At 64.9% G+C, this 22,266-nt stretch overlaps 2 protein-coding genes across 9 annotated transcripts in view; one reads left to right on the plus strand and one right to left on the minus strand.

The window, feature by feature from the left end:
* Nucleotides 1-207: 207 nt before the first annotated feature.
* On the plus strand, nt 208-6,123 carry LOC140905539 (transmembrane protein 53). The gene is made up of 3 exons (XM_073329033.2): nt 208-289; nt 3,366-3,964; nt 4,839-6,123. The coding sequence occupies exons 2-3, from the start codon at nt 3,373-3,375 to the stop codon at nt 5,201-5,203; spliced, it is 957 nt and encodes a 318-aa protein (XP_073185134.2). The 5' UTR covers nt 208-289; nt 3,366-3,372; the 3' UTR covers nt 5,204-6,123.
* IMPDH1 (inosine monophosphate dehydrogenase 1) overlaps nt 6,069-22,266 on the minus strand; it is a 44,335-nt gene continuing 28,137 nt past the window's right edge. For 3 of the 8 annotated variants that reach the window (XM_073329029.2, XM_073329024.2, XM_073329028.2), the window contains exons 10-16: nt 21,656-21,763; nt 21,144-21,287; nt 20,519-20,663; nt 20,165-20,308; nt 19,388-19,471; nt 10,293-10,309; nt 6,069-7,296 (exon numbers count right to left, since the gene is read on the minus strand). In XM_073329029.2, the coding sequence (XP_073185130.1) occupies nt 7,202-7,296; nt 10,293-10,309; nt 19,388-19,471; nt 20,165-20,308; nt 20,519-20,663; nt 21,144-21,287; nt 21,656-21,763 (737 nt within the window). In that variant the 3' untranslated portion in view covers nt 6,069-7,201. Of the gene's footprint in view, nt 7,297-10,292; nt 10,310-19,383; nt 19,472-20,164; nt 20,309-20,518; nt 20,664-21,143; nt 21,288-21,655; nt 21,764-22,266 lie in introns of those variants that run through there. The other 5 variants (XM_073329026.2, XM_073329027.2, XM_073329032.2 and 2 more) reach the window with 5 other exon arrangements.

Raw genomic sequence — 22,266 nt, forward strand, 5'->3', positions numbered from 1 at the left:
CTGGGGTGGATCTGCCCCCGTGCGGGGGGGACGGGAGCTGCCCCGCGGCACGGAACTGCCTCGTGGGGGGGCAGTTCCCTGGCACTTCATGCCCCCCCTTATCGCCCCCTCCAGCTAGCTGGTGATTTGTAGCCGGTCCCAGAGGGGGCGGGGCCTGTGCCGCGGGGGCGGGGCCGGGAGCGCTGGCTGGGCCAGCTGGAGGGAGGCGGGGCGACCGGGGGGCTGCATCCCGTGCGGAGCCGAGCAGGGCCGGGCTGGGCAGAGCTTGCTGGGACGCGGCACCGCCAGGGTGAGCGGCGCCCGCGGGCACCGGGCCGGCACCAGGGGCTAAGGGACTGGGTGGGGAGCAGCGGGGAAGTGGGGGGGCGCCGGTGGGGAGCAGTGGGGGGCGCGTGTGGGGGAGGGAGCAGGCAAGGGGAGGGGCTGAGCAGGGCAATTCCAGGCGAGGGGGTCCCAGCTCCACGGCTAGTGGGGACCAGGGAGCTGCAGGGGGTCACTGGCAGGGCCCGTGACTGGCTAATTCATAGGATTATACAAGATTGCAGCCCAGCCCCCCAGTTACCAATGCCACGTGCTCCTGCAGCTCTGGGCACATGGGGTACCCCCAGAAGAGACCTTGTCCCTCTCCTGTCCTGGTACTGGGGTGCAGCAGGGTCCCTCACTGGGGGCAGCAGCCCCCCCAGACAAGATGGGGGGGGATTATCCCTCGGGCCCTGGTGGAGAGATAAGCGGGGAGTCCTCACTGCTCCGGCTGCCAGGTGGGAGTCAGCGGGGGCTGGGGCAAGGAGTGTCTGTGCGGTGCCCAGGGACCCCGGTCTCCAGGGGGGTGGGCCTGGGTATCTGGCCCAGCTGGAGGTGAACAGGAGCTAAGGGCTGGCCCAGACAGCACCATTCTCCAAGTGCAGGGCAGGTCAATCCCATGTGAACACAGAGCCCCTGGGCTATATCCCCCCTCCCCAGCCCAGGTGAGACCCTCCACCTGCCTGCTTCTCCCTCTGGGCGAAGGCTGAGCCCAGCTGACAGGTGCATAGTGCAGGAGGGGAGGCTCCCAGGTACGCTGGTGGGGAGTGCAGTGGGAAGACCCACGGAGCAGGATTCGATTGGGCGGGAGGCGGCTGGCAGGGCAGTGCCTGGCCTCCGTCTGGAAGCTGGGTCAAAAGTACAAGGGGCTCCCCAGTAGAAGCCCAGTGTCCAGGGGGCTGTTCGGAGCCGGTGGTGTCCGTGGGGAGCTTGTTGTTTTTATATTAACAAATTGTCATCGTTAGCTTCCAGAGTTAACACTTCACTGATTTCAATGAATAATTTTACCTTTTTCAGAGCTCTTTCAGATTTAACGGCACTGCATCAGTGCCAGGAGGGAAGGGGCCATGTGTGGGGCTGGTGCGGGTGGGTCTGAGGCGCCCAGGCGCTGCGGGTGTGTGTGTGGGAGGCCAGGGAGAGAGGGGCAGGCATCAGGAGGGACTCAGCATGAGGGAGATCAAGCCCTCCCCAGGGAGCAAGGGAACAGGCTGTTCGTTTGACTGGTGGCCAGCGGGTGGGAGGCAGGAGGCCCCTTCCCTAGTCGCACGTGGCATGGCATCTCCCTCCTGCCCTGGGCTGAGAGTGGGCGTGGCGCCAGGCCTGCCTTGTGTAATCTGTTACATAGCCAGGGCTGGGCCATCCCAGACTACTCCATTTCCTATGAAAAGCATGCTGGGCTGGCAGGCTGTCATCCACCTCATCGCTCACAGGCTTGGGGGGAACCCTGCGCGGGTTGCAGCAGGTGGGTGCCCAGCGTGGGCTGAGGGCAGGGGCAGCGGTGGGGCCTATCTAGAGGCTCAAGCTAAGTACTGAGGGTTAAAATGCCAGAGAAGCAGGGACAGCCCAGTTTGCCCTGCGCACAAAGACCCAGAGAGCAGAGGGGTGTGAAATATGGTCCCCTCCCCAGATCAGCACGCAGGAGTTTGGGGCCCGAACCCCAGGGAATTGTCCCCCCTGCGGGCATCACAGCAAACGGCTGGCAGGGCCCTGGTGGCTGAGCACACAAAGGCAGGAGCCGTGCACGCTGGACAAGCTGCCCTGGCAGGCTGCCGTTTGTGGCACAGCTTGTTGCCAGGGTAGTGCATGCACTCGCACACCCACTGGGCACCTTTCCCTGAGGCTGGGCAGCCCTGAGGTCCCTTTAGCCTGGTCTCCTGCTTCCACCCGTGGCCTCCCGTGAGGTGTTTGAATTGGGTGAGTGGCTCTGCCCACGGTCCTAGCGCCCCCCGGTGGCAGGGAAAGCATGGCGCTGCAGGGTCTTTGGCTCTAATGCCCCGGTTGGCCACTTTGTCCCTGTGATGGCCGGTCACTGTCCGTCTTCCATGTCCGTGGCTGCCGGCCAGGCCTCCTGTCTGTCGGATCTGATGGCTGGAAGCGGCCGCTAGCCAGACTCAGCCTGGAGCCAAGGTGCAAATGCTTGGCCGTGAGAGGAAGGAACCATTGGAGCCACTGGCCATGGGGGACTGTCCATCACTGGCCATTTTTCAGTCCAGGCTGGATGTTTGCCTGAAGCTCGGCTTGAGGGATGAATTCTGGGTGGTCCCATGGCGTGGGGAATGGGTGAACTTGGAGCCCAGCCCTCCTGCCAGAAGCCGGGCCCTGGCACTATACCCAGCTACCGGTCAGGGGCTATGCAAAAATCCAGGCTTCATGCTTAACACTGAGGACTGGGCAGTGCTGGGGCCGAGTCCCCTTCGATCCTGGGTCTGGGTCCTAACCCCCGGGTCTGACACCCCAAGCGAAATGAGGCAGGTGTATGCCCATGCTGGTGGGGGGCCCTGCTGGCCAAAGCAGTGTGACCATCCGGCCCTGCCTGGCAGTTGCAAGGACTTGTTGGAGGGCTGTTTGCAGGGCAGGGCCAGAGCCCACAGGCCTGATCAGAGAAGCGGGGCCCCAGTTGGGCAGACACATGAGGGTCTCTTGTCCCTTTGCTAGGGACGAATGCTCTAGTCCAGTGGGGCTGAGGCCCTTTTGCAAATCCACCCCCTGGAAAGAAGACTTTCTGCAGCTGGCGAATGGGGATGGGTTTGTCGTGCCAGGGCAGGGCTGGGAGGCAGGACTCCTGGGTTCTTGCTCTGGGAGCAGAGGAGTGTAGTAGTTAGAGCAGTGGGGACTGAGACCCAAGACTCCTAGGTTCTACTCCCTGCTCTGCTACTGGCTCACTGTGTGACCTGGGGTAGGACATTCCCCTCCCCGTGCCTCAGTTTACCTCCCCCAACTCCCCACACCCGTGGGGAGACAGTACTCCCGGCTGCTGGGCATTGTGTGGGAGCCATGGCTCTGCTGCCAATGCGATGCCCCAGGCTGGTTCCAGCGGCACCAGCCTGCCCGTGTGTGTCTTGCAGGGCTCCCATGCCTGGACGCCAGAGGCAGCGTGGCCACAGCAGCCTGGATGCAGATGGAGCCGGCTGGAGACACCAGGGCTGCCCCCCAGTGCAGCCTGGGGGCCCAGAGCCGCCCCCACCGCGGGCGGGGCAGCCTGCAGAGCTCTCCATTGCCCCTGGCGGGGCAGCAACGGTGACAGCCTTTTCCAGGACTATCCGCCTGTACAGCAGCCCTGCGCCTGGGGGCAGCGCCCCCTCCAGGCCCCTGGTGGTGCTGCTGCCCTGGTTTGGTGCCCGGCCCCGCTCCATGGCGAGGTACCTGGAGCTTTACCTGCCACGCGGCCTGGACGTGCTGGTGGTGGAGAGTGATCTGAGCCACTTCCTATGGCCCCGGCACGGGCTGGCCTACGCGGCCTGCGTGCTAGGCCTGCTCCGGGACAGCCAGCCCTTCCGCTCCCGCCCGCTGCTCGTCCACGCCTTCTCCATCGGCGGCTACACCTTCGCCCAGATGATGGTGCACATGAGCCGGGAGCCACAGCGGCACCAGCAGCTGGCAGAGAGGATCCGGGGCCTGGTCTACGACAGCCTGGTGACAGGCAGCCTGGGGGACATGGCGCTGGGTGAGTGGGGTCTGGGCAGGTCCTGTGGGGCAAACCCCCTCTCCAGGCACTAGCCCCTGGGGAGAGGAGCAAGGCAGAGGACAGATCTTGCACTGTCCCCTCCAGCCTCAGCTGTTCTGCAGCCCTGTCCAGCCGGGAGACCACTAGGATCTGCAGCAGGATGCGGGTCATAAGAACGGCCACCCTGGGTCAGACCAATGGTCCATCTCTGACAGGGGCTGGTGCCAGGTACCTCGGAGGGAATGAGCGGAACAGGGCAATTATCAGTGATCCATCCCGTCACCCAGGCCCAGCTGCTGGCAGTCGGAGGTTTAGGGACATCCAGAGCACAGGAATGTGTCCCTATCCATCTTGACTAATAGCCATTGCTGGACCTGTTCCTTTTTGAACCCGGTTGTACTTTGGCCTTCCCAGCATGCCCTGGCCGTGCGTGCCACAGGCGAGCAGGCCTGTTTGTTCTCAGCGTCTGTCCGTTGAGACGGGGGGCGAAGCACTGGCTGGGTTTGGCAAGGAGGGTGGGCAAGGAGAGGAGCTGCTCACACAGCCCTGGGAGGGCGGCATCTGTGAGAGCCGGGAGTCCTGGCAGACGCTGCCATTGCCCAGCCCCCACGGTTAGAGCAGAGGTGTGGGTGGGGCCGGGTCTTGGCTGGGGCTGGGCCTTTCCCCATGTGGCCAGCCAGCACTAGCCCCGGGGCTAACAGAGGAACAGCCGGGGCCATGGGGAGCAGCAGGCAGGGAGTCACGGCCCAGCAGTCTCAGGACTGCGAGGTCTGAGGGAACGGGCGGAAGCCGCAGCAGGGTGGAGCCCCCAGGGAGGGTCTGCGTCTGGCCTGGTGGCTCCCCTGCCCGCTAACCCCCTTCTCGCCCTGTGCAGGCGTGGCTCAGATGAGCGGCTCCGCAGCCTTTCGGCCCCTCATCAGAGGAGGCACCAGGCTTTACTTCAGCCTCTTGCGCTGCTGCACCGTGCGGTACTACAAAGCGGCACAGGGCGTGTTCTTCCGGCCGCCGCTTCGCTGCCCTGTCCTGGTCTTCTACTGCCGCAACGACCCCCTGAGCGACCCTGCCCTGGTGCAGGAGCTGCTGGAGAGCTGGAGGCAGGCAGGGATCCTGGTGCAGGCCCAGGCCTGGCAGGACTCGCGCCATGCAGCCCATCTGCACCAGCATCCCCAGGAGTACCAGGAGGTACTGCTGGGATTCCTGAAGCAGCTGGACACGGCCCTGCTCCAAGCCAGACTCTAGCAGCTGGGGCTGGTTGGCCCAAGAGCTCCTCTGACATGGGCAGGGGGACATGCAGCTGCTCCTGCAGCCAGAGCCCTGCTCCTCCCTGGCAGGCAGGGTGCTCCTGCCGTCACACAACATCCAGCCGCAAGCAGGGACATGCACCTTCTGCAGCCGGCCCTGCCAGGCAGGCCAGACCACAGGCCTCGGGCACAGAGCACGGGAACAACTGCTGCACCATGGATACCCCGGCCGGGGGAGGGGGAGCCACTGAGTTCTCTGCCCCAGGGAGGCATGATGGACACCTGCCTGCTCTAGCTCCATGGGGCTGTGGCAAGGCAGGAGGCACATTTCCCCCAGGTGGGTTGATGAGGGGGGAGGGCAGCTGGTGCAGCCCTCTCCTCCCCTCGTTTCACCTCTGCCCTGGGCTGTAGGGGGACAGGCTGCTGGTGGCTGGCTGGCTGGCTCACAATTCAGCAGCTCCACCTCCCGCCAGGAGCCCAGCTGCCTCTCTGCACCTGCCCTGTCCCTGCACAGAGCAAAAGCCCCTTGCAGGGCCTGGGGGAATGGCCAGGCTGAGCAGGGATGGGGGGAGCAGGCTGGATGGGGGCTCTGTGCCCCATTTCAGGCTAGTTTCAACATAATTTTTTTAACTCCCTCTGTAAATTAGTTTGAAATCCCCCCGGCCACAGGACCCTGCCCTGCCGCGGTTCTACAGTGCAGCTGCCACTGGTCCTGCAGCCACATGCCCTAGGCCCAGTCCTCAGGGCTGGGCCAGGGGGAGGAGGGGGATTGCACCCCCTGCTCCAGTGAGCTGGTGGTTTGCCATAGCGAGTTGAGCTGGAGCCTACCTCAGCGTGCTCCACCACACCAGCCCCTGCCAGGCTCTGATGCTGCATTACTTTATTATTGTTCTTCAATACACAATTACAAACACTGGACCCCAAATGTGCAAAGTTAAAGCCTTCTAACGAGTGGGGGCGGGGGGTCGGTGCTGCAGGGGGAGAGGCCGGGACTTGCCAGTAGCTGCAGTGACAGAAAAAGGAGATTTAAACTCATCTGGCAGAAACAGAGTGGAGGAAACGGATGCCCAGAGCCTGCAGCGTGTCACAGTACCGGGCTGCACGGCCGAGGGCGCTGCAGCCAGGCCAACAGCACAGCTTGCAGAGGGGTGGCCAGGCCCCATTCCAGCTTTGGGGGTCACCCTGCCTAACCCCAGAGCAGCTGCTGCCCCAGAGGGAGGTCACCCTGGGGCTGGGCAGGCTGCAGGGACCCCAGCAGCAGCTGCCAGGCGTGCAGCGGGATGATGTCCCATGGGCTCTATAGAGAGCGACAACGACGGAGAAGTCCGGGCAGCTTCTGGCCAGGACCGGAGGGGAGGTGGCTGGTCCATGGTGTTTGGTCCAGGTTGGAGAGACCCTGCTAACAAACAGCCTTGGGGGGCAGGGTAAGACAGCCCCGGGGCAGCGGAGGGTTAATAGGCAAGGCTCAGCCTCCTGTACAAGTTTATAAAATCCCTTGAAGCCCAGGGGCGACTGGGCCAGAGCCAGAGCCAGGCCCGGGCTGCCAGCAAGATCCCTGGGTCTCACGTCACTGCCCCACTGCGGGGAAAGGGAAGTGCTGGAGCCCCCCAGCGGCCCCCGGCAGCACTAGCACTGGTGGGGGGGCATGCCGCGGGGGCTGGCGGAGCCGGAGGCGTGGATGGGAGGTGGCGTGGGGGGAATGCGGGCTCCAGCCAGGCCGCGGCTGCCCGGGACGATGCAGCGGGGGTGGGGGGGAGCTGGGGGCCCTGCTCAGCGCTCCCCCCCCCCGCAGCTCTTTCCAGCACCTGCTCTCTGTTCCCCTGCCCGGCCCAGGGGGGCTGGTTCCCGGGGCCTTGCACCAGGCGCGGGGGAGATCTGGCTGCCGTCCAGTCAGGGCCAGGGCCTGGCCAAAGGCGGCTCCGGGCAGGCGAGATGCTCTCTCTCGTCCGTAGTGCAAATCCATCCCTGTGAGGAGCGGTCGGAGCGGAGGGCTGGGCTACACGCGGCGGGCGGCGACCGGGGCTGGGACGTTGGGAGCTACGCGCTGGCTGCTGCTTCGGAGCCCGTCTTCAGTATAGCCGCTTCTCGTAACTGGCGGGGAGAGGGGGAGGCAGGGTTAGTGCGGGGCCGACAGCGCCCGCCCCCCGGGCAGGGCTCAGTGAACTCGCCCACGTTCAGGAGCCCCGGCCTGGCATCACGCCCGAGCCGGAGCTGGGAGGAGCAGGGGCTGAGCTGCCTGGCTGAGAGGGCGAGGGGAACAGCTGCTGGCAGGACTTTGGGGCCAGGCCAGCCCCTCCACAGGCCACGCCGACACCAGCTGGTGCCCTGACCCGAAGCTGGGCCTGCTGCGGCACCTCCGCCTCCCAGCTGTCTGTCGCACTCCCGCATGGCGCCCGCCTGGGACGAACAGCCAGGACCCTGAACCAGACCTCGCTGGTTGGTTGCCCCCTGCCCCCTCTCTGGCCCAGGAGGAAGTGGCTGATGCTGGCGGGCTGAGCCCCACGCTGAGGGATGGCAAAAGCCTGCAGAGCCCTGGCTTCCCAGCAGGGAGCGCTCACGGCCTGGCCTGGCCTGGGGCTGGCACCCGCAGGGCACGTGGTGGTGACGGGCTGGCCGCCTCGCATGGGCAATGCCCAGAGCCGAGCAGCCCCACGCCAGGCTCACGCGAAACGGCCTCATGTCACGAAGGATCCAAAAGCGCTTTCCAGACACGGGCGCACACGAGCTCAACGCAGCGGGTCAAACCCTCTGCTGCTGCAGCTCTGCTGGGCTCTGTGGAGTTAGCAGCAGATAATTTGGCCTAGGACTCGCTTCATCCACCATGGATAGGCAGCCACCTCTGGGGTGGGCCAGGGCAGCTGGCTGACAGCTCACAGCAACCCTGCACAGCCACTTAGGAGAAAGTGAAGGAGACGCCCATCCCCAGTTGAAACTGGGGGGGCCCAGGACCAGAACCGCAAGGGTCACGCTCTACAGAGAGGGGGGCAGCTGGCTAACCATCATGAGGGGGCAAGATTTTGACCACCTAATGGTGTAAAACCAACCAGTTTCCCCCAAGCCCTGCAGTAACCTTCCCCCAGGTGAGTGCTCCCCTGTCTCACACAGCCCTGCTCGCCCGTCCCGTCCCACGTTCGGGTCCTGCCTAGTCTGTCCTAGAAGATGGGGAAGCAGTCAGAGAACGGCCCCCCACACGCCTGGGGGGCGGGAGTGATATTTAGGTACAGCTCAGACCCAGGCCTCATTCCAACCTCTGACCAGCAGCTGGGAGAAGAGAGCACTGAGACAGACCCTCCCCACCCCCCCACTCCCTTGAGGGATAACAGCGCCGTCCTAAGCCACATTACCAGCCCCTCCAGCCCGCAGGGAGGCCAGGTGCAAAAAGCCAGCAAGGCCCGGCCTGACACCCAGCAGAGGAGTTCAGAGCCCAGCCAGCTCCCCGAACGGCCCCCCCCGCCCCAGCGCGAATGAAAGGATCCCACCCCTCACAGAACCACTGCTGATGTTACGGGGCTCACCCAGGGACTCAGCTGGGAAAAGAACCCAGGGGTCCTGGCTCGTCATTCCCCTCTGCCTGCTTGGCTTCAGAGCATCACGCTCCTCAGCTATTGGACAGCTGGCCTTCCCTTTGTCGGCTCGAACATGGGGCGCTGGCCCCATTGCCCTCTTGGGGTTTGCCCTCGCAAGCTCTCTGTGCCCCGCCTGCCCGCTGTGGGGCTGGCAATGCTGGTGGTTTTGTTTCTAACAGATGCGCATGCTGGACCACGCTTCTGCCGAGGCATCCGCCCGCCCAGCGGCAGGGCCGTCCAGCCCCGGCAGCAGCGAGCCGAGGAGAAAGCCAGTCAGCGTGCCCGGTGCACGGCCCCCCTGGGTCCAGGGACGTGCGAAGGAGATCGGGCCGCGGGAGCCTCAGCTCGCACCTGATACAAACTACTGCGAACGCCAGCAGCGCCCAACTCCCACTCCCAGACCGCGGGCACAGGCTGCCCCCACCACGCAGGGCGCCCCCCACCACGCAGGGCGCCCCCCAAGTACAGCCGCACCCGCAGCTGCAGGGCCCTGACATCCCTCGGCCCAGGCCCCTCCGCCACCGGTCAGGGCCCCGCACCTGGCCCCCCTGTCCAGGCCCTGCCATTGCACAGGGGCTAACGGCTCAGAACCCCAACCCCTCCAGGGCAGGCCTGGCCCGAGGAATCTGCCTCCCCACTACCCACGTGGCCCCAGTCCCTCACAGCACACCCCCAGGGCAGGGCCGTCCTGTCCAGCACCCCCAGCCGCCACCGAGCCCTCGGGTCTGCACCTTCCCCCACTGGCATATGCCTGCCCCACAGAGCGGGCACCACACGCCCCGTGGATCCCAGCCCCGGAGCCCTATGGTGCACAGACCCCAGTAGCCTTTCAGTCCATTAGCCTCCCCTCCCCCAAACCCTGTCCCCAGACCCCCGGCAGAGCCGAGCGCCATCCCCACAGGCCATCGACTCCTGCCCAGACCAGCAATGCCCAGGCAGCCCCCTCCAACCACTGACCCCCGCCCCCAGGCAGGGCTCAGCTCCCCCCCACCAGCCTCTCTCCCCTAAATAGGGTCTGTGCACTCTCCTCGGCTGGGATACAGGCCCCTCTGCAGGGAGCCCAGGACATTGGGCTCCTGATGGGTGGGGGGCTGGGGTTCTCCCCCATTCCTGGGGCAGGCCGGGTGGGATTTCATGGCAGGGCCAGCACAGCTTGTGGCCCAACAGGCAGAGGCAGAAACCCCATTTCCCCCGGGGTCCTGGGCCCATCCAGAGGCGTTAAACCCCTGGCTCGTCCTGCTCCTGGCGCGGCAGTGACAGAGGGGAAGAGCCTGCTCTGGCCCAACCCCGGGGGCCCGCAGACGCTTCGGCCCCTTCTCTGGATGGGAGTGTTTGTAGCTGGGGGTCACGGCGTCCCCCTTTCCCCTGCAGCCCCCCGGTGAGGAACAGCCCTCCGCTAGCAGGGGAATTGGATTGTGGGAGCTTGGGCACCAGACCCAGAGAGGGCCCCCCCGGACTCAGCCCCCCACCCCAATCATTGCTCTACAATAACTACGGAAAGGAAAGGAGCTGGTTACTTACATGGCAGAAACGTAAAGCTACGGGCGGAGGCATGGGCAGGAAAGAGAGAGAAGGTTACAACGTGTTCCAGTGAGATGGGACCCCCTGCCCGCCCCCCGGCCAGCAAGGAGTCATCCCTTCCCCCCACTGCTGGGCACTGCAGCTGCCGAGATCCCAACACCGCCGAGAGGACGGCCTGGCTGGCCGCCCTCCCACCAGCACCACCAGCGGGGCCCTACCCGGCCCAACGGGCCCCCCGGCCCCACCAGCGCGGCCCTACCCGGCCCCCGGCCCCACCAGCGGGGCCCTACCAAGCCGAACGGGGCCCCCGGCCCCACCAGCGGGGCCCTACCAAGCCGAACGGGGCCCCCGGCCCCACCAGCGGGGCCCTACCAAGCCGAACGGGGCCCCCCGGCCCCAGCAGCGGGGCCCTACCCTACCCGGCCCCACCAGCGGGGCCCTACCAAGCCGAATGGGGCCCCCCGGCCCCAGCAGCGGGGCCCTACCAAGCCGAACGGGGCCCCCGGCCCCACCAGCGGGGCCCTACCAAGTCGAACGGGGCCCCCCGGCCCCAGCAGCGGGGCCCTACCCTACCCGGCCCCACCAGCGGGGCCCTACCAAGCCGAACGGGCCCCCCGGCCCCACCAGCGGGGCCATACCCGGCCCAACGGGCCCCCGGCCCCACCAGCGGGGCCCTAGCAAGCCGAACGGGCCCTGCCGCTAAGCACCCACCACCTCAACCAGCCAGCCCAGCCCTGAACGGGTCCCTGCCTTCCAGTCACTGGGGGCCCGTGAGCCCTTGTCCATGCGGATCCCGCTCACGGGGGACGCTTGCTTCATGCACGAGGTCCACTGGGGCCACGTAAGCGCCCTGCATACCCTCCCCCACCACCGCCATGCAGCCAGAGCAGCCTAGAGTGCCCCGCAGTCCCCTCCTGATCCCCGATCCCAGCAGAGAGGGACTGGAAGCCGGGGTCTGCAGGGACAGCACCTCTCGGAGAACCGCAGTCACTGTTCTCGTCACGCCGGCCCACCTGGACCCCATGACGGTGACCAGCCGGCAGGCCCCAGCCGCTCTCCTGAAAGTGGCACCTGATCCCCGCAGCCGGCGCGCAGGGCCCGGGAAAGGCACGTGCCGCGTGCCTGCCCTGCCCCGCGCAGGGATCTCGAGGCTGCCTGGCCCCTCGCGGCGCGAGCCCTGAGGCTGCGGGGAAGGCGACCCCTGCGTGCTGGTAACGAACAGCGCGGCACAGAGCGACCCACTTGGCTGCCTCCAGGAGGGGGCGACGGCGCTTTTCACAGCCGCCCCCCGTGCCGCAAAGAAATGGGGCGATTTCCGGAACGGCTTTGGCCTGAGTGACTAACAAGGGCTCTGCAAACCCCGCGGCGCGTGGAGCTTGGTTTGGGGAGGTGTAACGGCGCGGACTCACCACCGCGGGCGCCTCCTGCAGGTTGCTCCGGGAATTAGCTCAGTGCAGCTCCGGCGTGGCCCCCTGCGGGTGGCGTCTTGCCCGTTGTCTGCTCTACTCTGCTGTTTCGGACCCGCGTTGCTCCCCTGGCTTGGCGGTGTCCTCTTCAGGACTCTGCCCGCTGGCAGTGCCCACTACTTCTTTCTCACCCCCCTTCTGGGGGTCATGGCAGTCCTGTGGCTTGCACCCACCGCAGGGGTCCACCACAACCCAAAGTCTAGCCCTTGCATCTTCTTGGCCCTCTCTGGCAGGGGTCTGCAGCCTAGCAGGTAACAGGCCAGAGCTCCTGTGACGAAGTGGGACTGTTTTTAATGTTTCCTCTGAATAGTGTGGGGGTGCCTCAGTTTCCCCTAGGCAGTTCTTAAGTATCTAGGGGGTGAAGTAAGGGTGTATGATCATTGCAGAGCCCTAGAGAGCAGGTGTGTGCAGGGGTCTGGACACCGGGAATGGCCGACACCCTGTTTCCTGGCCACTGATGGCCTGGGCCCTTCCCCCCTGCAAGGTGAGAGCTAAAGGGTTGGAGAACAAAGGAATCAGGTGACTTCCTGGCCCGGGAAAGGGACAAAGCCCAGAGGAGGAGGGGCTGGAGGGGGAGTCAGTTTGGGGCTGGCTGGAGACATGGAGTGAAGGGCAGACATGGTTGTCTGGCTCACTGCCCCCCCAAAATGGACCCAGCTGAGGGGTCCTGTTCTCTGCACCTGCAAGCTCTGTTTTAGACCATGTTCCTGTTGTCTAATAAACCTTCTGTTTTACTGGCTGGCTGAGAGTCCCGTCTGACTGTGGAGTTGGGGGACAGGACCTCTGGCTTCCCAGGACCCCGCCTGAGCGGACTCACTGGGGGAAGTGCACGGAGGGGCAGAGGAGGCTGAATGCTCCGAGGTCAGACCCAGGAAGGCGGAAGCCGGGTGAGCTGTGTGTCCTGAAGACAGGCTGCTCCCAGAGAGGAGACTTCCCCAGAGTCCTGCCTGGCTTCTTGGGGAGCAGTTCCAGAGCATCACCTGGGGACTCTGACAGCTCTCCCTACACCCCCCTGAGCCTGCCCAGCACTGCTCTGTCCTCAGTGTTACCCCTGGGAGCCCGTTGTCCTCCCTGCTTGTTAGGGAGAGACTCCCCTCTGCTCGGCTGGGCCACTCCTTAGATCTGGGCTGTCTCCTGTCTGGCTCCTAACAAGCCTCGCCCTAATTAGCTGCAGGTTTCCACAGCCTCCCTGGCTGCCTCTGCCCCACTCCAGGAGAAAATGGGTTAAAGTAGGCCAGAGAGGCTGCGCAGATGGGCAGCCAATCAGGGCCAGGCTGAGCACTATATAAAGGCTGCAGCAGTGTGGAGAGGGCAGCCTCCCCCTGACCAGCAAGGGAGGAGGGCTGGCTCCTGGGAGAAGGAGCGGCACCCTGGACTGAGCAGTGCTGGGCAGGGTAGAGGGCAGTGGGAGCTCTGGCTGACTCTGCCAGACTGCAGGCTTCGAAACAAGGGCCGAGTGGGTGCTAGGGCTACAGGGAAGTGGCCCAGGGAAGGCAGGCAGCGATGGGGAGTGGAGGAAATCAGCCAGCAGCTGCCGCTCAAGGGTCCCTGGGCTGGGGCCCCCCCTTGCACTGCACCTTGCCACAAGAGAGCATGGCCCATGGACTGCACCTTGTCCCTGAGGCAAGGAACTAGACTTCAGGGTGACAGGTGGCCATGAAGGCGGGTGTGGACTAGGACTGCTGATATACTCCCGGAACGGGGGAGAATGGAGTAATGGGCACTGCCGGAGGGCAGTGTCCTGAAGAGGACACCGCGGTCCAGTGAGCAACGCGTGTCCCGGTGGTGGAGACAACACAGATAAACAGACAACGAGCGAGACACCAGCCAGCAGGAGGCACGCCAAGGCTGGAATGAGCTAATTACTGGAGCGACCAGCAGGAGGCGCTGCGGTGGTGAGTCTTGACCCCGTTACAAGGTCAATCACTCAGTTCCAATGAAAAGACCTCCTGGGTGAGGTCTCGGCCCCACCTTACCCCCGAGACGGCAGCGTGTGCTGGGACCCAGCTAACGGCCGGTGCAGGCAATAGCCACCGGGATGGTGGGATGGTGAAGAGAGCACTTGGCTAAGGGCTCAGAGGGGAGGTTCCACAAGGCCCAAGGACAACAGGGCTCACAAATTGAGGACCAAGCCTGGGCCAGTCCTTTCAGAGAGTCTGAGCCAGTGGGCTCGGGGAACACTGTATGGAACCGCACTGGATGGTGGGAGGTTGTCAGCAGCAAAGCAGACCCCACGGTGAGGCTGGATAGCTGGAGTTGAAGGATGGTGTGTGAAATCTTGGGAAGGCGGGGATGGGAGGGGTCCTGATGGTTGAAACCAGGCTGTCAAGCCCAGATGCAAAATCTTTGCCACTTTGATCTCGCAGGGGGCCTTCAGTCCTGTGTGTGGATGTCTTGTATGGCTCTGTGACAAAGTGGGACTGTTCTTACAGTTTTCTCTGAATACTGTGCGGGTGCCTCAGTTTCCCCTATGCAGTTCTTAAGTATCCAGGTGGTGAGATAAGGGTGTGTGATTGTGGCAGAGCCCTAGGGGGCCAGTGTGATGGTGTCTGCACAGAGAATAGCCGACACCCTGTCCCCTGGCCACTGATGGCCTGGGCCCCTCCTCTGCAAAGGTGCCAACTGAAGGTGTTGGAGAACAAAGAGATCAGGTGGCCTCCTGGCCCCGGAAAGAGACAAAGGCCAGAGGAGGGGCTGGAGAGTTTCAGTTTGGAGCTGGCTGGGGAAATGACGAGAGGCTCAGATGGGGGTCTGGCCTCCCTGACTCCCAAGATGGACCTGACTGAGGGGTCCTGTTCTCTGTACCTACAAGCTGTTTTAGACCATGTTCCTGTCGTCTAATAAACCTTCTGTTTTACTGGCTGGCTGAGAGTCACGTCTGACTGCGAAGTTGGGGGACAGGACCCTCTGGCTTCCCCAGGACCCCGTTTGGGCGGACTCACTGTGGGAAGCGCACAGTGTGGACAGTGATGCTGAATGCCCTGAGGTCAACCCCAGGAAGGCCGAAGTTGTGTAAGCTTTTTGACCTGGGGAGAGGAGGCTTCCCCAGAGTCCTGGCTGGCTTCGTATGGAGCAGTTCCAGAGCATTGCCCGGTGACTCCGTGACAGGCTCTCTAGAGCCATCTCCGGCTGCAGTGCTCAGCCAGCTTCCATGCCATCCGCTGTACCATCGTTGGGTCTGGATGAGGGATTTGCCCCAGTTCTGAGGGACTGGCGACAGGTCAGCGTCTGTACAGACGGGCGCAGCCGCAGGGGGTCTGTTAGCTGACGCTGGTTGGCCCAGTAAGGGGCTATGGATGCGACTGCATTCTGCCTCGCCTTCCTTACTGGGGTGGGGAGGCACAGAGGGTAGGCAGGCTTCCTGGAGGGACCCTGGGCTGGTGCTCTGGGGCATCTGTTGTTCCTGTTGGGGGTGAGCAGGTCTATCGCCCTGTCTGTCGAACGCAGGTCTGAGAATGGAGTCCTTCAGTGATCGCACACGTTTGGCTCAGTGCTGTCTACCCAGATTGTGACATACTCCTGGAAGGAGGAGAGCCGTGCCATTTATTCCATGCAGCGGCTGACCGAGCGTGGCCATCTGCATCTGCACCGTGGTTCCTTTCAGCACTGTAGGAATGCTCTGCAGCCAGGGCAATCGCGCCGAATTCCAGCCCGTTGACCTGGGGGTCAGGACTCTTTCTGGGCATCTGCAATCACACCTCTTCGGAGGAGTGCCTGCTTCCCTCTGCAGACTGCCTGGAGGTTCGGCCAGCTGTCAGGCCCAGGAGGGGAGTGTCCACAAGATGCTCAGCCACCCTGGAGAGAGAGCGGGGTGACCTCTGGCAAGCAGGTGCTTGGTGCCACGTGACCCAACACTCTGAGACAGCGTTTTTCTGTCCGATCACGGACATGTTCATCTGGGCCCGAGCCTCTGTGCGTTCTGTGGGCCGGGCAGGACCAACGGGGCAACTTGCCGTCCCATGATCAGTCATGACTCAGTTTCTTTGGTCTCTACGTTCTGGGAAAGAGGAGCTGCACCCTGGGTTGCCCTTACAGTGGGGTGCAGGCGGTCCTGGGCTCCAGTGCCAAGCTCCCAGCTGGTGCCAAACTGTTTGGAGGGCCATGGACGGCTGGCTGAAGGGCTGCAGACACTTTCTGGGTACCAATAATAGGAGCCTCCAGCAAAGAGTCCCTATTTACAGGGCGCGGGAGGAGTGGGAGCTCAAGGAGGAGGGCCCCTTTGGGGGGCCAGAGAATCTCTTTCTAACTGGACGCTCCCCTCACAGCTCACTCCAGCAGGGAGAGAATTAGACAAGCATCCCCGGACGGGCGGGTTCTGGCGGAGAAGGACCAACAGCCTAGGACACGGCTCTCACCCAGGGGAAGAGATCCCAGCTGGGTCCAACATGCAATGGAATGAGGTCATCACACGGCAGGAAGCCGGAGAGATTGGCTTGGCCACTAGGTCGGAAAGTGCCTTTGGCACCAGACATCATCAGGGGAAGGAAATGAAACAAGTAAAGGAGCTGGCAGCAAAGTGTTCCTCAGCTAACCCCCCCCCCCCCCCCGCAGCGTGCCCCCAGGCAGGGAGCCCGCCCAGCAAGCCTGCAGTCTGCCCGGGAAGAGGGGGGACGGCGCAGAGGAGTTAACGCCAGCAGAGGCAGGGGAGGGTTGAGCCGGTGCCATCCGCTCTAATCCCCCCCCAGGCAGGGCAGGGGCTGAATTCGAGTCTCAGCCAAAGAGCGAGGAGACAGACAGGCCAGCCAGCTCCACTACAGCACAAGCCCCGCCTCACCCAAGCAGAAGATGATCCTCTGCGGCACTAGGGAATATGGGCAAACGTGCGGGTGCCATGCTCCGGGCAGGGGCATCCTGGTACCTCCCTGCTGGGAGGGGCCTGGGGAGACGGGCTAAGCTGCCCTGAGGTGTAACCCCCCCCCACCCCCGAAGGCTGGAAGCTGCTGACAGCCCAGCCAGGGGCATGTCCCTGGTTATCTGGGGACGCTCCCACAGTCGTCCAGGTGCAACAGACCAGGCCCTGAAGGACCTGAGTGGATTCTCTACCCTGCTCCATCACAGCGCTAGCCTGTCCGCACGCTGGGCTCGCGGGCTAGTCTGGGCCACGAATCCAGCCCGTCTCCCACCTCTCACACTCCAGTCACAGCCACGCTCTCAGGCCCAGATGCCGCTGGCGTGGTTAAAAGCCTGAGTTACCGAAGGGAGAACGTGGGAGAGGAAAACGGAGCTCCCAGCTGAGAGAGAGCCTGGAAAGCAAAGGGAAAATCCCCTAATCAGCCGGCCAGGCGCCAGCCAGGCTGAGCGCGCGTCTGGGAAGCCGCAGCGTTCGCTGAAGGGCCGGTCTCCTGAACAGACATTTACACTCTTCAGTGCAGCCTTTTGCCTAGGGCTCAGCCTGCATCTGAAGATCCCTCCGACAAAGCAAGCAGTGTCGACTTTGGCAATGGGACATTGCTCCTCCCACAGACCCCGCCTGGATGCTAGACTGGACTCACACCCAGACTCCCAGCTGTGGGTCCCGCTGCTGCTCCCCCCACGTCCCAGATGTGCCCACGCAGACTTTACCAAGTGAAACTAAACGCTCCTCCTGCCCAGAACGAATCGAAGGCTGCAGCCTTCCCACGGGCCAACAGATGAAAGATGTTGGCGTTTCCAGGCCATGGCCCGTATCTCCTGGATATGCTGCTGATTCGCCCCCCGTGCCACAGGAGCACTCGGTGCGGGGCTGAGATCACACGGCTGGCCTCGCAGGCCGAGCACAGTCAGGGTCTCTGTGGTGCTCACTCCATGCGGCCCGACCTGGGAGCCATCCGTCGGCAGCACGTTAACCGGGGTGGGCTGGCACGTGACCACACGCAGCCTCTGGGTCAGAAATGGCCTCCAGAGCCTGAGTGCCCAGGCGCTGCCCTCAGGGGCCGGGCTCAAGGCAGAGCTCTGCCTGCCGGGAACTGCAGGCTGCTCCCTCTGTATTCAGGGTGGATGGCCACAGGCCGCTCACGATGGCTCTGGCAAGTGGCTCTCACCCGCCAAAGCCATCTGGTCAATTTAGACTAAACTCTTTCGAGCAGAGACCCTCTGCTACCCTGGGTTCGTGGAGCGCCCAGCACCAGGGGGCCTGAGCTCAGCTGGTCCTTAGGCACTACTGGAATAAACACGAGTAATAACAGGCGATACCGTGACGGCTCCAAGCGTCCTACCTACGATACACAGTCCCTTGGCAGAGGGCTGCTAACCCAACCCCCTGGGGTCCCACTGGTGCTCAGAGAGAGACCACACCCCGGGGCAGATGCAGGAGCAGGGAGCCAAACATCACCCTGCTGTGAAGGGGAGAACAGGTGAGCATTTGGGATCCGCTCCCTTGCGGACAGCGCAGGGGGCTGCCAGAGACACACACCGCCCGCAACAGTGCCCAGCACTGCACGGGCCAGGCCTGGCCTCTGGGGGCATCTGTGGGGTCAGTGACGTGTGGAGAAGCTCTCTCGCTCCGGTAACAACAACTCCTTGCCAGCAGGACACTGCTGCCAGCCTTTGCCCTCACCTCCCTCGCCTGGCAGAACAGGCCCCAGCGCGGAGAGTCACCTGCTGCCAGCAGAGCGGGTGCCCAGTGGGGACAGGGGCTGGAGACTGATGATGCCAGGGTCGCGCCCAGCTGGCAAGGGGTGGCAGGCACAGCCCTCCTGTGACACAGCGACTGGCTGCCATCCCCGAGCTGTGTCACGGGAGGGGCTCGGCGCCGGAATATTGGATGTGCAGCGCTCTCCATCTTCCGCTGGCTGCCCCCCACGCCGGGCAAGGCTGTCCGCAGCGCTGAGTAGGGATCTGTGGCCAGGCTGGGAGTCCTCGGCTCCCCGGGCCTCGTGGAGCGAGGCTGCAGGCAGCCCTTCTCCACCAGGCTAGCCACATTCCCAGCGCACCACGTGGAGTGAGCACAGAGGAGGGTCCCTGCTTGCCCCAGTGACAATCCTGCTGCCCACCCAGAGCGGGGAGCGGGCATAGGGCGCTCCACAGATCCACCCTGGCCCTCCCCACCCCCAGAGAAATCCTCGGCTGCCCTCCAAAAGGGAGGAGAACATTTGGGATTTCTAGCAGGGAACCCGGCTCCAGGCAGCTGTTCAACCACCGGCCATCCGGCTGACCCACCCTTTCCACTCTGCCTGTTTCCACCTGGTGTCTCTTGTCTCACCCAGAGATGCTGAGCTCCTGGGGACTAGGAGCACCCTCCCAACGTGTGTTTGTACAGCACCTAGCGTCCGGGGGGCTGATCCATGAGTAGGGCACCTCGGCGCTACCACAGCGCACCCCATGCCAGATTGGCACGGCAGTGAGCGTCGGGGCAAGAGAGGGTGGGAGGAGAAGGATCCTGGTCGGCACACGGTGAAGGGGGCAGAGGAACCTTTGGGATGGTCGCGGCTGCCAGTGCACGGTGGGGAGCTGGGCACTGACGGGGGGCACTGAGCTGGCTGCCCGGGGGGCTGCGGGGTCACAGGAGGGCCCCTGCCTGCACCCAGCCCCCCAGCCAGTCAGGACATGCAGGGACGCCCCCCCAGGCCGTGCACCGCATCCTGGGTAACCACAGGCTGCCAAGCAGCAGCCAGAGCCGGGGCAGGGGCAGGGAAGCAGCAGGGCACTTACGAGTGGAGGCCGTGGACGCCGCCTTCGATCTGGGCCGACATGGTTCTCTTCTCAAACTTCAGCTCGCCCGAGTACATCATGGAACTGGCAAGCAGAGACAGCGCGGCTAGGAGTGAGGCAGAGGCACCTGCGACCGGCCCAGGGGGCACGCGGGGGACAGGGCAGAGCGCGCACACGAGCGAGTCTGCCAGAGCAACCCGCCAGGCCCCATGCCGGCGCCCATGGCAACCTGGCTTGGCCCAGGCTGCGCCATCCCCCCCACGACAACCTGGCCCAGGCCAGCCCACACAGGTGCCACGACAAGGCTGCCCAGCCGCGTTGGCCCTGCTACGGTGTCCTGGCCCCAGGCAGTAACTGCGACCCGTCACAGGGATCTAACCCCACCCAGGGCCCTGCTACCAGAGCCCCGGGACTCAGTGACGTAACTGCCCAGCTAACGGGGCCCCGGACCTGTCCCAGGGCCTGGTCAGCCGCCCCTTGGCCTCTCCCGTCCCGTGGCACCCCCGGGTGCTGTGGCCACCGTCCGTGTGAGACGCCCTCAGCGCGGTCTGGGGGGATGAGCACTGGGGCGGGAAGCTCAGCTGCTTCCCCCAGCTTGGCTCCCCACCCCTCAGATGCCACCTGTCTCCCCCTCCCTGGGAGGGGACAGCCCAGGATCTTGCTGGGGCCAGGCGGGGCTGATTTTCTCAGAGGCCCCAGCCCCAGGGCGGCCCCAGGCAGGCCCCTCCCAGGACAGCCTGCCTAGGGCTGAGTGAGAACCGCAGCCTGGCCCCTCACCGGAGGATGGAGAGGCTCCTGGCCCCGATGTCCTGGCAGCCGTGCTGAATGCCCGCAATCAGGTATGGGACGAACTTCTGGATGGAGCCCTTGTCCTGGATGGAGCCGGAGACGCCCTGCGCCACCTTCACCTTATCCCCTTCGCTGGGGGGAAGAACACGGAGGCTGTTATGGGGGGCCCCGCGCCAGCCTGTGCTCCCCAACGGGATCCTGCCTCCAGCCTGCCCGCCCCCACCCCCCAGCTGCCCTACTGCCCCTGGGCCCCACACCGAGCTGCATCAGCGCCTGCCGGGCAGGCTGCGTTCCCAGCCCCCACCCCAGGCTGGACAGAGGGGCCCTGCCCCTGCCCCATACCTGAAGTATCGCTTCTGGCTGCTGCTGTTCTTCTCCATGGCATCGAGCGAGCCCATCCCCCGGTATTTCTTCAGCCTCACGCCGTCGGAGAAGAAATACTCGCCCGGGGCCTCCGTGGTGGCCGCCAGCAGGGAGCCCATCATCACTGCCCGGGCGCCGGGGAAAGGGGCAGGGAACGGGTGACATTAGTGCCACAGCAGAGACCGGGCCACCCCCCCCCCGAGCACACCTGGGCTCGACCGCAGCCCCCGAGCCCACAGGGTGCACAACGGGTGCCTGGCTGCTCAGCTCCCAAGCCCCCCGTCTCCGTGCTTGCAGCAATCGCCACGTCAGGGCCGAACGGGGCTGTCTGGGGGCGCAGGGGCCACCACGTGTTAGGCGTCTGCCTGAAGACTCGGGGGCCAGCACCCCCAGCGTGGAGGGAATTCGCCTGTGGAATCCAACAACCCAAGGCACGTGGTATTTCATGCACCCAGCCGTGGCACGCCGCAGCCAGCACCCTGCTGAGCCCCCTGCTGAGCCCCTGCCCCATTCCCTCAGGACAGCATCCCCTAATGCCACCCGGTGCACTGACTGCACAGGGAGGGGGCAGGCAGGCTGGCCCCACGGCGACAGTCGCACTCACCCGTAGAGGCTCCTAGAGACAGCGCCTTTACCACATGCCCCACCGTCTGGATGCCGCCATCCGCGATCACAGGCACGCCGAACCTGCGGGCGTACTCCGCCACCTTGTACACGGCCGTGCCCTGGGGCCTGCCGCACGCCATCACTGCAGCCAGGGACAGGAGCGTCAGCACCAGGGCAGGCGTGGGGGGCGACAGGTGGGCCACTGACGCGCTGGGCACCGCACGGGGCTGGGTTCCTCTGCCAGCCGCAGGCGTCAGCCCCGCCGACAAAGGCCAGGAGCCGTGCGCACAGGAGAAGCCGTTCCCTGCAGCGCCAACCTGGCCCGAGCAGGGGCCCGGAGGCCTCCAGCAGTGTGGGGGGGGAAGGGGAGGGTGGGGCGGAGCAGCCCCCACCCAGCCTCAGCTACGCCTCTGCCCAGCGCGACACTGGTCCGGGCCCTTCCTGCCCCGCCAGGCACTGCTGACCCCGCTGGGGCTGCGAGGGCCCGCGATGCCCGGAGCTCACCCCTACCTTCCTGCGTGATGCAGATGGAGCCGCAGCCCATGCCCACGCGCAGACCATCCACCCCTGCGTCCGTCAGGTGCTTGGCCTGCGCCGCTGTCACCACTGTGGATCCAACAGGAGACGAAAGCAAAGGCAGCCATGAAATACCTGGTCACCGGGCCCGGGGCAGAGTCCAGGGCCCCGCCCGGCCCACTCTCAGACCGGGAATCCCAGCCCCTCTCCCCACACTGCAGCAGGACCCACTGGGGCCTTGGGCTGGGAGACTTGCCATGGCCTCTCGGGCCGGGGAGGATGGACAGGGCAGAGCAGGTGCAGGAGGGCGCTGGCGGGCAGTGCCCCGGGCCACGCTCTGCTGGCTCGGGCAAGGCTGCTCCAACAGTCTGGGCAGGCAGGGTCTGCTACGACTCCCGGTCTCAGTGAACCAGCTCCGGTCCCAGCACGGCGAGCACTTGCTCCAGCTCCGCCTAGGCTCAGCAATTGCCACCAGCAGCGTGGTACTCGGCTGCCCAGAACAAACGGGGCAGGGGCTCCCTCAGCTTGAGGGGGGCCCTCGGTGCAGGGGCGGGCGGAAGATCCCTGCTTTCATCAGCCCCAACGACCTGTGGGACTTGTACATG

Source organism: Lepidochelys kempii, chromosome 1 (genome assembly GCF_965140285.1).
Source record: "Lepidochelys kempii isolate rLepKem1 chromosome 1, rLepKem1.hap1, whole genome shotgun sequence".
Lineage (NCBI taxonomy): Eukaryota > Metazoa > Chordata > Testudines > Cheloniidae > Lepidochelys > Lepidochelys kempii.

Bases quoted from the DNA above. Each gene is read 5' to 3' on its own strand.
- LOC140905539 (XM_073329033.2), top strand. From the start codon at position 3,373: ATGCCTGGACGCCAGAGGCAGCGTGGCCACAGCAGCCTGGATGCAGAT. The intron at 3,965-4,838 runs GTGAGTGGGGTC...CGCCCTGTGCAG, and splicing joins CCTGGGGGACATGGCGCTGG to GCGTGGCTCAGATGAGCGGC.